At 48.7% G+C, this 14,125-nt stretch overlaps 1 protein-coding gene across 1 annotated transcript in view; it reads left to right on the forward strand.

Moving 5' to 3' along the window:
• Nucleotides 1–14,125, forward strand: part of clpb (ClpB family mitochondrial disaggregase) — a 136,465-nt gene that overhangs the window by 32,559 nt on the left and 89,781 nt on the right. The window contains exons 4-5 of the mRNA XM_085999763.1: nucleotides 494–597; nucleotides 8,271–8,399. Of these exons, the coding sequence (XP_085855889.1) occupies nucleotides 494–597; nucleotides 8,271–8,399 (233 nt within the window). The remainder of the gene's footprint in view (nucleotides 1–493; nucleotides 598–8,270; nucleotides 8,400–14,125) is intronic.

Consider the following 14,125-nt stretch of genomic DNA (forward strand, 5'->3'; position numbering starts at 1 on the left):
TCACCCATCACCCCCTGTGCTCGCTGACCTACACTGGCTCCCGGTCCGGCAACGCCTCGATTTTAAAATTCTCATCCTTGTTTTCAAATTCTTCCATGGCCTCGCCCCTCCCTCTCTCTCTAACTTCCTCCAGCCCAACAACCCTCCGAGATCTCTGCGTCTGCTAATTCTGGCCTCTTGAGCATCTCCAATTTTAAATCGCTCCACCATCGGTGGCCGTGCCTTCAACCGCCTGGGCCCTGAGCTCTGGAATTCCCTCCCTAAACCTCCCCGCCTCTCTCTCCTCCTTTAAGACGCTCCTTAAAACCTCCCTCTTTGACCAAGCTTTTGGTCACCTGTCCTAATATCTCTTTATGTGGCTCGGTGTCAAATTTTGTTTGATAATCGCTCCTGTGAAGCACCTTGGGACGTTTTAGTACGTTATAGGCACCGTATAGATACAAGTTGTTGCTGACCAACACCCCACGTCTGGCTGATTGTGTTTCTTTTGCAGTGTGGTGAAGGTTCTGTTAGCGGCCGGTGCTGATCCCAACCTCGGAGACGGATTCAGCAACGTGTTCGAGACATCGAGGGAGAAACGCATCCATTCTCTAGAAGGTACGTACTTCGACATGTTACTCTGCGCGACGATGCAACGCCCGGCTGCCCCGTGTCCTAACTCGCACCAAGTCCCGTTCGCCCATCACCCCCTGTGCTCGCTGACCTACATTGGCTGCCAGTCCGGCAACGCCTCGATTTTAAAATTCTCATCCTTGTTTTCAAATCCCTCCGTGGCCTCGCCCCTCCCTATCTCTGTAACCTCCTCCAGCCCCACAACCCCCCCGAGAACTCTGCGCTCCTCCAATTCTGGCCTCTTGAGCATCCCCGATTTTAATCGCTCCACCATTGGCGGCCGTGCCTTCAGCTGTCTGGGCCCCGAGCTCTGGAATTCCCTCCCTAAACCTCTCCGCCTCTCTCTCCTCCTTTAAGACGCTCCTTAAAACCTCTGTCAAATTCTGTTTGATAATCGCTCCTGTGAAGCGCTTTGTGACGTTTTCCTACATTAAAGGTGCTATGCAAATACAGGTGGCTGTTGATACCTTGCAGAGTGCTGCGAGTTTCTGAAATTATCAAAAAAATAATGGGCCTGAATTAGTGATCGGAGGCTTCCCGCGGGCGGCTGCATCTAATTGTAAAGGGGGGAACTACTTTTTACAGCTCATGTATACTGCAGTACCGGCAGTGACCACACCTGTATATAGCACTGAGTAGTAATCTGTACAGTTCAGTTCCAGAGTGAGCCACGTTGTGTAAACACATGAAATTAAAAAAGATTTAAATTACATATATAACATGAATTAAAATGGCATTTAATTAAATATTTGGAAAAAAAATTGTATGTTTTAACGGTGCTAACTATAAGCTTACCTTATTGGACAGGGTTTTTAAAGTATAAAATTTTCTTTTTCTTTTTTTTTTACCAGGCATAAGAATTCCACGGCCTTTCAGCGGGCGGAAGTTGGGCAAATAGCGCAACTCTCCACCCGCGGAGGCCCTTTCCCCGGGGATGCGGAGGATCTGTCAAGAAGATTCTTGATGGATCGCAAGTGGCGGGTTTCAGCAGATGTGCTTCGCATGCCTAAACCCGGAACTTGCGCGGCTCCAATGGGCGCGTGCGCACCTCGTACACACCCGTAGGGGCCACAAAATACAGCCCCTTAATTTGTTTGCTTCGACTCCCGAGTGCTGAGACGCACAAAATTCAATCAGCTGTAGTGACAAAAAAGTTAAGTGTTCGCTTAAGTGTGTCAGTCGTGGCTCAGTGGGCAGCACCCTCGCCTCTGACTCAGAAGGTCGTGGGTTCAAGTCCCACTTCAGAGACTTGAGCACAAAATCCAGGCTGGCGCTCCCAATGCAGTACTGAGGAAGCACTGCACTGTCAGAGGGTCAGTACTGAGGGAGCGCTGCACTGTCGGGGGGGCAGTACTGAGGGAGCGCTGCACTGTCGGGGGGGCAGTACTGAGGGAGCGCTGCACTGTCGGAGGGGCATTACTGAGGGGGGGCAGTACTGAGGGAGCGCTGCACTGTCGGGGGGGCAGTACTGAGGGAGCGCTGCACTGTCGGGGGGGCAGTACTGAGGGAGGGCAGTACTGTCGGAGGGGTGGTACTGAGGGAGCGCCGCACTGTCGGAGGGACAGTACTGAGGGAGCGCCGCACTGTCGGAGGGGCAGTACTGAGGGATATACTGATGGATGTAGAAGATCCCACAGCAGTATTCGAAGAGCAGGGGCGTTCTCCCCAGTGTCCTGGGGCCAATATTTATCCCTCAACCAACATCACTAAAACAGATTATCTGGTCATTATCACATTGCTGTTTGTGGCAGCGTGCTGTGCGCAAATTGGCTTTTTTTAAACCATTCATGGGATGTGGGCGTCGCTGGCACAGCCAGCATTTATTGCCCATCCCTAGTTGCCCTTGAGAAGGTGGTGGTGAGCCATGCAGTCCGTGTGGTGAAGGTGCTCCCACAGTGCTGTTAGGGAGTGAGTTCTGTTCTGAATCTATCCCATTTAGCATGGTGGTAGTGCCACACAACACGATGGAGGGGTGTCCTCAGTGTGAAGACGGGACTTCGTCTCCACAAGGACTGTGTGTGGTCACTGCTACCAATGCTGTCATGGACAGATGCATCTGTGACAGATAGATTGGTGAGGACGAGGTCAAGTAGGTTTTTCCCCTCGTGTTGGTTCTCACCACCTGTCGCAGGCCCAGACTGGCAGCTATGTCCTTCAGGACTCAGCCAGCTCGGTCAGTAGTGGTGCTACCGAGCCACTCTTGATGATGGACATTGAAGTCCCCCACCCAGAGTACATTCTGTGCCCTTGCTACTCTCAGTGCTTCTTCCAAGTGGTGTTCAACATGGAGGAGCACTGATTCATCAGCTGAGGGAGGGCGGTAGGTGGTGATCAGCAGGAGGTTTCCTTGCCCATGCTTGACCTGAAGCCATGCGACTTCATGGGGTCCAGAGTCAATGTTGAGGACTCCCAGGGCCACTCCCTCCCGACTGTATACCACTGTGCCGCCACCCCTGGTGGCTCTGTCCTGCTGGTAGGACAGTACATACCCAGGGATGGTGATGGAGGAGTCTGGGACATTGGCTGAAAGGTAGGATTCTGTCCGGTTGTTGCTTGACTAGTCTGTGGGACAGCTCTCCCACTTTTGGCTCAAGTCCCCAGATGTTGGTGAGCAGGACTGTGCGGGGTTGACTGGGTGATCGTCGTGTCCATAGCCGGTGCCGAGAGGTCCGTTCGGTTTTATTCTTCTTGTGGTTTTTTACAACTGAGTGTCTTGCTGGGCCATATCAGAGTCAACCACATTGCTGTGGGTCTGGAGTCACATGTAGACGAGGTAAAGACAGAGATTTCCTTCACTAAAGGACATTAGTGAACCAGATGGGTTTTTACAACAATCCGGTAGTTTCATGGTCACCATTACTGATACTAGCTTTTTATTCCAGATTTATTTAATTAACTGAATTTATATTCCCCGGCTGCCATGGTGGGATTTGAACTCATGTCTCTGGATCATTAATCCAGGCCTCTGCGTTATTAGCCCAGTGACATTACCACTATGCTACCGCTACCGCGTTTCCTACATTACAACGGTGACTGAACTGCATCAGATACTTCATTGGCTGTAAAGCGCTTTGGGACATCCTGAGGTCATGAAAGGCACTGTAGAAATGCAAGTCTTTCTTTCTTTATCTAAAACAAAATGCACTAATTAATGACATTCCAGCCTCTATCTTCCTCCAACCCCCCCCCCCACCCACCCCGCCCTCCCACTCTCACATCTATTTCCTCGCGAGGTTGTTATCTTGGTGCGGTACTGAGCCACACAAATACCAGAGAGGTCCCAATAAAGGGTCAGCAAAGTTCCATCGGGATGAGGTACTGTGAGGAGGATACTGCTCCTGAGTGACGTACTCCACAGTGAGTCCGGCTCTTCAGAAATGGAGGGGTGAAAAGTGGGGTGGGGGGAGGGGCGGGAATTAAACTGTGCCCTAGTTTTTGCTGCCAAAGTAACGGCGTGTTCAGTGGTGCTTGCCGTGTTCAGTGGCGCTCGCCGATACCGATGTGTAAATCGGCCGGCAACTTGTGGCGAGGGAGCGCTCCCCCGTGAGTTGCGAATCGCCACAATTTGCCGGCCAATTTACACCGTTCGGCCATTAGCCTCGCGAAAACGGCAGCTCACCCTCAACCTTCTCGTGAGATTTTTAGGAAATTGCTGCATTTGCGCCTTAATTGCCCGTTAAACCCGCCGCAGAAAATTCGGGCTGGAACTGAACAGCGTCAGTACCTGTTTAATGAGGAGATTTACATTCCTACAATGCCAATCGACCTCTCCGGCCCAGAAAGGGAACAAGTTAAACTGTGGAGTCTCTCTCCCGCAAGTAGTAAATTGTCCGTAGAGATTTAAAAACATTTAAATTTAAAATTTTGTAGTTATTTTCCTCACTTTTCCTTTCTGTCTCTTTCTCTCTCTTAATCCAGTCTTTCTTCCCCTCTCTTTATTTCTCTTTCTGTACCTGATTTGACTCTTAATTCACCCTCCTTCCCTCTCCATTGTTCCTCTGTTTCTTTCTCTCTCCATAAATCTCATTGGTTATGGGGATAGACTGTTGGTCCCGTCGTTCACCGAAGTCCCAGATGCCCTGTTGCCCTCGCCGCCCCGTTATCAGCTCGCACTCCCAGCAAGTTACAGGGCAAAACATTTTCGAGCTGAAGTTTGAGGGGAAAATTGATCCCTGGGATAAGAGGGTTGTCTTATGAGGAGAGATTGAGTAGATCCGGCCTAGATTCTCTGGAGTTTAGAAGAATGAGAGGGGATCTCATTGAAACATATAAGATTCTGAGGGGGATTGACAGGGTAGATGCTGAGAGGTTGTTTCCCCCTGGCTGGAGAGTCTAGAACTAGGGGTCACAGTCTCAGGATAAGGGGTCGGCCATTTAGGACTGAGATGAGGAGGAATTTCTTCACTCAGAGGGTGGTGAATCTTTGGAATTCTCTGCCCCAGAGGGCTGTGGAGGCTGAACCGTTGAGTATATTCAAGGCTGAGATAGATTTTTGGACTCTAGTGGAATCGAGGGATATGGAGATCGGGCAAGAAAGTGGAGTTGAGGTCGAAGATCAGCCATGATCTTATTGAATGGCGGAGCAGGCTCGAGAGGCTGTATGGCCTACTCCTATTTCTTATGTTCTTATCTTAAAAGTCTAACAGGGCATGGTGCAAGATGCCCCAACAAAGAAAATTCAGGGCCATTGTGTTTCAGGGTGGAGGAGGGGTGAGGACACAACACGTGCGGGTTCTGGCAAACGCCCTCAAACCAACCCTGTCTCTGCTCACTGTCCACTGGACATTGCCATTGACCAATGGCACAGGGATTGTGGTTGATTTTTTTTTTCCCCTCCCCCACCCCCCGTAACCCTACGGATCCCAAATGTATGGCTCCACTGTCACCTGTTGTTAAGATTGGCTAACACAGCACAGACTGGAGGTAGGAGATCGGAGACTCTGGCCTCCACATTAATCTCTCGCCAGCAAAAAAAAAAACCCAAAACATGTGCATTAACAGTACCACCGCCCTTCGCTCTTCATGGGATCTTGCTGTGTGCAAAATGGCTGCCGCATTTGCCAGTGTAGCGCTTCAAAGTAATTCATTGTATGTGAAGCGCTTTGAGACGTCTGCCATGGACATGACCGGGCCTGATTTTATAAAAAAATTCATTCTCGGAATGTGGGCGTCGCTGGCAAGGCCAGCATTTATTGCCCGTCCCTAGTTGCCCTTGAGAAGGTGGTGGTGAGCTGCCTTCTTGAACCGCTGCAGTCCGTGTGGTGAAGGTTCTCCCACAGTGCTGTTAGGGAGGGAGTTCCAGGATTTTGACCCAGCGACGATGAAGGAACGGCCGATATATTTCCAAGTCAGGATGGTGTGTGGCTTCTATAGAATGCTAGAATGATACAGCACAGAAGGTGGCCATTTGGCCCATCGTGTCTGGGCCGGGTCTAAAATGCAAATTTTTTTTATATATATCGTCAGAATCCCGCCCCGTTTATAAAAAAAAAAAGGACAAGAGTTGGGTTCAAATCCAGTGAGTTTAAACCAATGTTCCCGTTAAGCCGTGCGGTCGCACAGCGGTCTGGAGGTCCCGCGCAGGCTGCTCACCCACCTTTGCATGGAAGATACCGCGCAAGCGAAAACTGAAATGGGCTGCGCGGCGGGGGGGGGAAAGAAATTAGAGGGGACATTGATGCAAACTCAGTATTTTTTCCCCCCATATCAGCTTTCATTAAGCAAACCAAATCTGTTTACGCTGTATTTATTTATTTATTGTTTCTGCCCCCCGCTCCCATCTCTCTCTCTCCTTTTGTTTTTTAATGTACAACCGATACGGAAATATTGCCAGCATCTGTTTCAGTGCCAGCGGAGACAAAGAGGTGAAATTTTCCAGCCGGCCCTGGTGATGGATGGCACAGCAGCCCCCGGCTGACACTTTATTGAGTTTGCTGTAGTTATCTCATGCACGGACATTTTTTACAAATGATGACTGCTCTGTCACGGCGAACCATGGGGGAAAACAATAATAACACTTTAATCTTTTTGTAGCGGAGGCTGCTAGTATCTGAGATTCATCTTCCATGGTAACTGCTGTTCGCTACACTTTCCACCGCTGAAATAAAAGGGGTTCTCTGCCCAGCGAACACTTAAAAAAAATTAAAAAAAAACGTACAACAGCAAAGCCGCACTCGCAGCTATCACATTTGGCTATCGGTTTCCTTGAGGTATTTCTTATTCCCAGACACTTAAACAGAAATTCACAAAGAATAGAGCCCGTGGCGAGCTGGGCAGTGATGCCATGGGAAGGTGCCATTGCATCCATGCCCGCTCCCCAACACGCCGATTTCCTCCTGTGATTTTAGGATGTCACGGCCTTGGAGAGGAGAGCAGAGGCGATTTACCAGAATGATACCGGGGCTGACAGGCTTTGGTTATGTGGAGAGATTAGAGAAGTTGGGATTGTTCTCCTTGGCAAAGAGAAGGTTCAGGGAACAGAGAAGGACTTGCATTTCTATAGCGCCTTTCAGGATGTCCCAAAGCACTTTACAGCCAATGAAGTACCTTTGAAGTGTAGTCATTGTTGTAATGTAGAAAACGCGGCAGCCAATTTGCACACAGCAAGCTCCCACAAACCAGATCATCTGTTTTTTTTAGTGATGTTGGTTGAGGGATAAATATAGGCCCAGGACACCAGGGAGAACTCCCGTGCTCTTCTTCGAAATAGTGGCTGTGGGATCTTTTAAGTCCACCTGAGAGGGCAGAAGGGGCCTCGGTTTAACGTCTCACCCGAAAAACGGCACTTCCAACAGTGCAGCACTCCCCCAGTACTGCCCCTCCGACAGTGTAGCACTCCCTCAGTACTGCCCCTCCGACAATGCAGTGCTCCCTCAGTACTGCCCCTCCGACAGTGCAGCACTCCCTCAGTACAGCGCTTCCGACAGTGCAGCGCTCCCTCAGTACTGCCCCTCCGACAGTGCAGCGCTCCCTCAGTACTGCCCCTCCGACAGTGCGGCGCTCCCTCAGTACTGCCCCTCCGACAGTGCGGCGCTCCCTCAGTACTGCCCCTCCGACAGTGCAGCACTCCCTCAGTACTGCCCCTCCGACAGTGTAGCACTCCCTCAGTACTGCTCCTCCGACAGTGTAGCACTCCCTCAGTACTACCCCTCCGACAATGCAGCGCTCCCTCAGTACTGCCCCTCCGACAGTGCGGCGCTCCCTCAGTACTGCCCCTCCGACAGTGCAGCGCTCCCCCAGTACTGCACCTCTGACAATGCAGCACTCCCTCAGTACTGTCCCTCCGACAGTGCGGCGCTCCCTCACTGCCCCTCCGACAGTGCGGTGCTCCCTCAGTACGGCCCCTCCGACAGTGCAGCACTCCCTCAGTACTGCCCCTCCAACAGTGCGGCGCTCCCTCAGTACTGCCCCTCCAACAGTGCGGCGCTCCCTCAGTACGGCCCCTCCGACAGTGCAGCACTCCCTCAGTACTGCCCCTCCGACAGTGCAGCACTCCCTCAGTACTGCCCCTCCGACAGTGCGGCGCTCCCTCAGTACTGCGCTTGGAGTGTCAGCCTCGATTATGGTGCTCAAGATTTCTCCACGGCTATTGAGGGAACGTGCATAGAGGCAGATTTACAGTGCCATTTGTTAAATTCTGCTGTGCTTCTTATCCGCAGTGCTGGTGACTAGAGAAGACGAGTTCAGCAATCGGCTGAACACGCGTGCCAGTTTCCGCGGCTGCACCGCGCTACACTACGCTGTACTGGCTGACGACTACCGCACCACCCAGCTGCTGCTCGAGGCCGGTAAGGAATCGTCCTCAAACCCTCCTGGCAAGTTTTAAATCATCGAATCTTACAGCACAGAAGTAGGCCACTCGGCCCATCGTGCCTGTGCCAGCTCTTCCATAGAGCTAGCCAATCAGTCCCACTTCTTGGGGTCAAACACTGAATGAACATAGGAACAGGAGGAGTCCATTCAACCCCTCGAGCCTGTTCCGCCATTCTATTAGATCACCGCTGATCTGTATCTTAACTCCATTTACCCGCCTTGGTTCCGTAACCCTTACCTAACAAAAATCGATCAATCTCAGTCTTGAAATTTTCAGTTGACTTCCAGCCTCAACAACTTTTTGGGGGAGAGAGTTTTCCAGATTTCCACCCCCCTTTGTGTGAAGAACTGCTTCCTGACATCACCCCTGAACGGCCTGGCTCTAATTTTAAGGATATGCCCCAGACCTGTAATTAAATTTCAAATGCATTCAGCTCATCTTAAAAAAAAAAAAAAAAAAAAAAAAAAAAAAAAAAATATATATATATATATATATATATATATATATATATTTTTGGCCTCCAGTTCATGAGCAATTAACAGTAGTGGTAAGTAACGCTGGATTGGTTTCGAGGCCTGCCCTCCACTTGCTCTGATAGATCGATATTGACAACCTCCAGTCCCACTGTGGGGAAAAAAACGTACATTTCCCGTCAAACACAAACAACATTGACACTCGTTTCAAAATGGTGACTGCTGTCTTAAACCTGAAATAACATCCCATTGTAGTATGTAATGTGTGTAATATATATGTACGGGTGGCTCATTGGTTACCACTCTGGCCATTGAGTCAGAAGTTCGCGGGTTCAAGACCCACGCCAGAGGCTTGAGCACGTAATCCAGGCTGACACTCCAGTGCTGCACTGTCGGAGGTGCCGTCTTTCGGATGAGACGTTAAACTGAGGCCCCGTCTGCTCTCTCAGGTGGACGTAAAAGATCCCTCGGCCTCTATTGAGAAGAAGAGCAGGGGGAGTTCTCCCCGGTGTCCCGGCCAATATTTATCCCTCAATCAACATCACTAAATCATTGCTGTTTGTGGCAGCTGGCTGTGTGCAAATTGGCTACCGCACTTCCTACATTACAAAAGTGACCAGAGTAAAAATAATTAATTGGGGGGAAGGCCAATTTCAGTGGGTTGAGAATGGATCTGGCCCGGGTAAATTGGAATCCAAGATTGGCAGGCAAAGCTGTAATCGAACAATGGGCTGCCTTTAAAGAGAAGATGGTTCGGGTACAGTCGAGGTACATTCCCACGAGGGGGAAAGGTAGGGCAACCAATGTCCGAACTCCCTGGATGACGAAAGAGATAGAAAGTAAGATGAAGCAGAAAAAGAGTGCGTATGACAGACGTCAGGTTGAGAATGCAAGTGAGAATCAGGCTGAATATAGAAAGTTCAGAGGGGAAGTGAAAAAGGAAATAAGAGGGGCAAAGAGAGAGTATGAGAATAGACTGGCAGCTAACATAAAAGGGAATCCAAAAGTCTTCTATAGGCATATACGTAGTAAATGGGTAGTAAGAGGAGGGGTGGGACCAGTTAGGGACCAAAAGGAGACCTACGCATGGAGGCAGAGGGCATGACTGAGGTACTAAATGAGTACTTTGCATCTGTCTTCACCAAGGAAGAAGATGCTGCCAAAGTCATAGTGAAAGAGGAGGTAGTGGAGATACTGGATGAGATAAAAATTGATAAAGAGGAGGTACTAGAAAGAGTGGCTGAACTTAAACTAGATAAGTCACCAGGACCGGATGGGATGCATCCTAGGATGCTGAGGGAAGTTAAGGAGGAAATCACGGAGGTACTGGCCATAATCTTCCAATCCTCCTTAGATACGGGGGTGGTGCCAGAGGACTGGAGAATTGCAAATGTTACACCCTTGTTCAAAAAAGGGTGTAAGGATAAACCCAGCAACTACAGGCCGGTCAGTTTAACCTCGGTAGTGGGGACGCTTTTAGAAACGATAATCCGGGACAAAATTAACAGTCACTTGGACAAGTGTGGATTAATTAAGGAAAGCCAGCACGGATTTGTTAAAGGCAAATCGTGTTTAACCAACTTGATCGAGTTTTTTGATGAGGTAACAGAGAGGGTTGATGAGGGCAATGCGGTTGATGTGGTGAACATGGATTTCCAAAAGGAGTTTGATAAAGTACCACATTACCTTGCCAGCAAAGTTGAAGCCCATGGAATAAAAGGGACAGTGGCAGCCTGGATACAAAATTGGCTAAGTGACAGGAAACAGAGAGTAGTGGTGAACGGTTGTTTTTCGGACTGGAGGAAGGTATACAGTGGTGTTCCCCAGGGGTTGGTTCTAGGACCACTGCTTTTCTTGATATATATTAATGACTTGGATGTGGGTGTACAGGGCACAATTTCAAAATTTGCAGATGGCACAAAACTTGGAAGTATAGTGAACAGTGAGGTGGAGAGTGATAGACTTCAGGAGGACATAGACAGGCTGGTGAAATGGGCGGACACGTGGCAGATGAAATTTAACGCAGAAAAGTGTGAAGTGATGCACTTTGGTAGGAAGAACGAGGAGAGGCAATAATAACTAAAGGGTACAATCCTAAAGGGGGAGCATGAACAGAGAGACCGGGGGTATGTGTGCACATATCGTTGAAGGTGGCAGGACAGGTTGAGAAAATGGTTAAAAATGCTTATGGGATCCTGGGCTTCATAAATAGAGGCATAGTGTGGAAGTTATGATGAACCTTTATAAAACACTGGTTCGGCTTCAACTGGAGTATTGTGTCCAATTCTGGACACCGCACTTTAGGAAGGATGTGAAGGCCTTAGAGAGGGTGCAGCAAAGATTTACAAGAATGGTTCCAGGGATGAGGGACTTCAATTACGTGGATAGACTGGAGAAGCTGGGGTTGTTCTCCTTAGAGCAGAGAAAGTTGAGAGGAGATTTGATAGAGGTGTTCAAAATCATGAGGGGTCTGGACAGAGTAGATAGAGAGAAACTGTTCCCATTGGTGGAAGGGTCAAGAACCAGAGAACACAGATTTAAGGTGATTGGCAGAAGAAGCAAAGGCGACCTGAGGAAAGACTTTTTTACGCAGTGAGTGGTTAGGATCTGGAATGCGCTGCCTGAAAGGGTGGTGGAGGCAGACTCAATCGTGGCTTTCAAAAGGGAGTTGGATAAGTACCTTCAGAAAAAAATTTGCAGGGCTACGGGGAAAGGGCGGGGAGTGGGACTAGCTGAAGGGCTCTTGCAGAGAGCCGGCACGGGCTGGACGGGCTGAATAGCAGCCTCCTGTGCTGTGCTGCATTCTATGATTCTATGACTACACTTCAAAAGTACATCATTGGCTGTGAAGTGCTTTAGGATGTCCTGAGGGGGTAAAAAATGCTCTGGAAATGCACGTTCTTTCTTGAGTCCTATCTTGGAAAGTGAATGACGTCAGGCTATTCGATCGCAGAGTTGATGCCGAAGCTGTCCCCACCCAACATCCACACTTCCCCTTTTCAGCGGGTTATTATGAGAAAGCGATAGGCTATAATGTCAGTTATTGACAGTCTCACTATTTTGATAGGGTAGACATAGAGAAGATGCTGCCACTCGTGGGGGAGACCAGAACTCAGGGCCATCAATCTAAGATAGTCACTAATAAATCCAATAGGGAATTCAGGAGAAACTTCTTTACCCAGAGAGTGGTGAGAATGTGGAACTCGCTGCCACAGGGAGTGGTTGAGGTGAATAGTATAGATGCATTTAAGGGGAAGCTAGGTAAACACATGAGGGAGAAAGGAATAGAAGGATATGCTGATAGGGTGAGAAGAAGAGGAGGTGGGAGGAGGCTCGTGTGGAGAATAAACACCGGCACGGACCTGTTGGCCTGTTTCTGTGCTGTAAATACTATGTAATACTTTGTAATGTTAGTCATTGACAATCCCATTGTAATAGAGTGTAATGTTAGTCACTGACAGTCTCACTATAATGGGATGTAATGTCAGTCACTGACAGTCTCACTATAATGGGATGTAATGTCCATCATTGACAGTCTCACTATAATGGGATGTAATGTCAGTCACTGACAGTCCCACTATAATAGGATATTAAAATAAGTTAGCGAAGAGATAGCAGAGGCACTATTATATATAAAAATTCATTAGAAAAGGGAATAGTGCCAAAGGACTGGCGGATAGCTAATGTGATTCCTTTATATAAAAAGGGAGCTAGAACAAGCCAAGGGAACTATAGACCAATTAGCTTAACGTCAGTGGTAGGAAAGATAATGGAATCCTTAATCACATATGTAATAGCAAAACATCCAGAAACTGAAAATACTATAAAGAGTAGTCAGCACGGATTCCAAAAGGGAAAGTCCTGCTTTATCAACCTTATTGAATGCTTTCAAGAAGCAACAGATAGGGTAGATCAGGGTAATGTAGTAGATGTAATATATTTGGTTTTCCAAAAAGCTTTCGATAAGGTACTACATAGTAGACTCATGACTAAGTTCAGAACATGTGGATGGAAGCGAAATATTGCGGATGCTGGAAATCTGAAATAAAAACAGGAAACGCTGGAAATACTCAGCAGGTCAGGCAGCGTCTGTGGAGAGAGAAACAAAGTTAACGTTTCCGGTCGATGGCCTTTCATCAGAACTGGAAAAAGTTAGAGATGTAACAGGTTTTAAGCAAGTACAGAGGCAGGGAAAGGGGGGAGGGGAGGAAAGAACAAAAGGGAAGGTCTGTGATAGGGTGGAAGGCAGGAGAGATTAAATGACAAAAGGGATGATGGTGCGAGGCAAAAGGAGATGGTAATGGGACAAGTAAAGAAACAAAAGCTGGCTCTAGAGGAGGTGTAAATGGGAATGGCAGCATCATCAGCAACAGCTGCCGTCTGGAAAAATGGGGCAGTGGTTATGATCTGACATTGTTGACCTCAATGTTGAGTCCGGAACTCTGTAAAGTGCCCAATCAAAAGGTGAGTTGCTGTTCCTCGAGCTTCCATTGAGCTTTATTAGAACATTAGGAGGCTGAGGATAGAGAGGTTAAAGTGGTAGTGGGGCAGAGAATTAAAAAGACAGGCAACTGGAAGCTCAGGGTCACGCTTGCAGACTCAGAGTCATTTTATACAGCACAGAAAGAGGCCCTTCGGCCCATCGTGTCCGCACCGGCCATCAAGCCCTGTCTATTCTAATCCCATTTTCCAGCACTTGGTCCGTAGCCTTGTATGCTATGGCGTTTCAAGTGCTCATCTAAATGCTTCTTGAATGTTGTGAGGGTTCCTGCCTCTACCACCCTTTCAGGCAGTGAGTTCCAGATTCCAACCACCCGCTGGGTGAAAAAGTTTTTCCTCAAATCCCCTCTAAACCTCCTGCCCCTTACCTTGAAACTATGCCCCCTGGTTATTGACCCCTCTGCTAAGGGGAAAAGTTCCTTTCTATCCACCCTATCTATGCCCCTCGTAATTTTGTACACCTCAATCAGGTCCCCCCTCAGCCTTCTCTGCTCTAAGGAAAACAACCCCAGCCTGTCCAGTCTCTCTTCATAGCTGAAGCGCTCCAGCCCAGGTAACATCCTGGTGAATCTCCTCTGCACCCTCTCCAATGCAATCACATCCTTCCTATAATGTGGTGACCAGAACTGCACACAGTATTCCAGCTGTGGCCTAACTAGCGTTTTGTACAGCTCCATCATTGCCTCCCTGCTCTTATATTCTATGCCTCGGCTAATGAAGGCAAGTA

Source organism: Somniosus microcephalus, chromosome 10 (assembly GCF_052327205.1).
Source record: "Somniosus microcephalus isolate GS21.2 chromosome 10, FLI_Smic_1.0, whole genome shotgun sequence".
Taxonomy (NCBI): domain Eukaryota; kingdom Metazoa; phylum Chordata; class Chondrichthyes; order Squaliformes; family Somniosidae; genus Somniosus; species Somniosus microcephalus.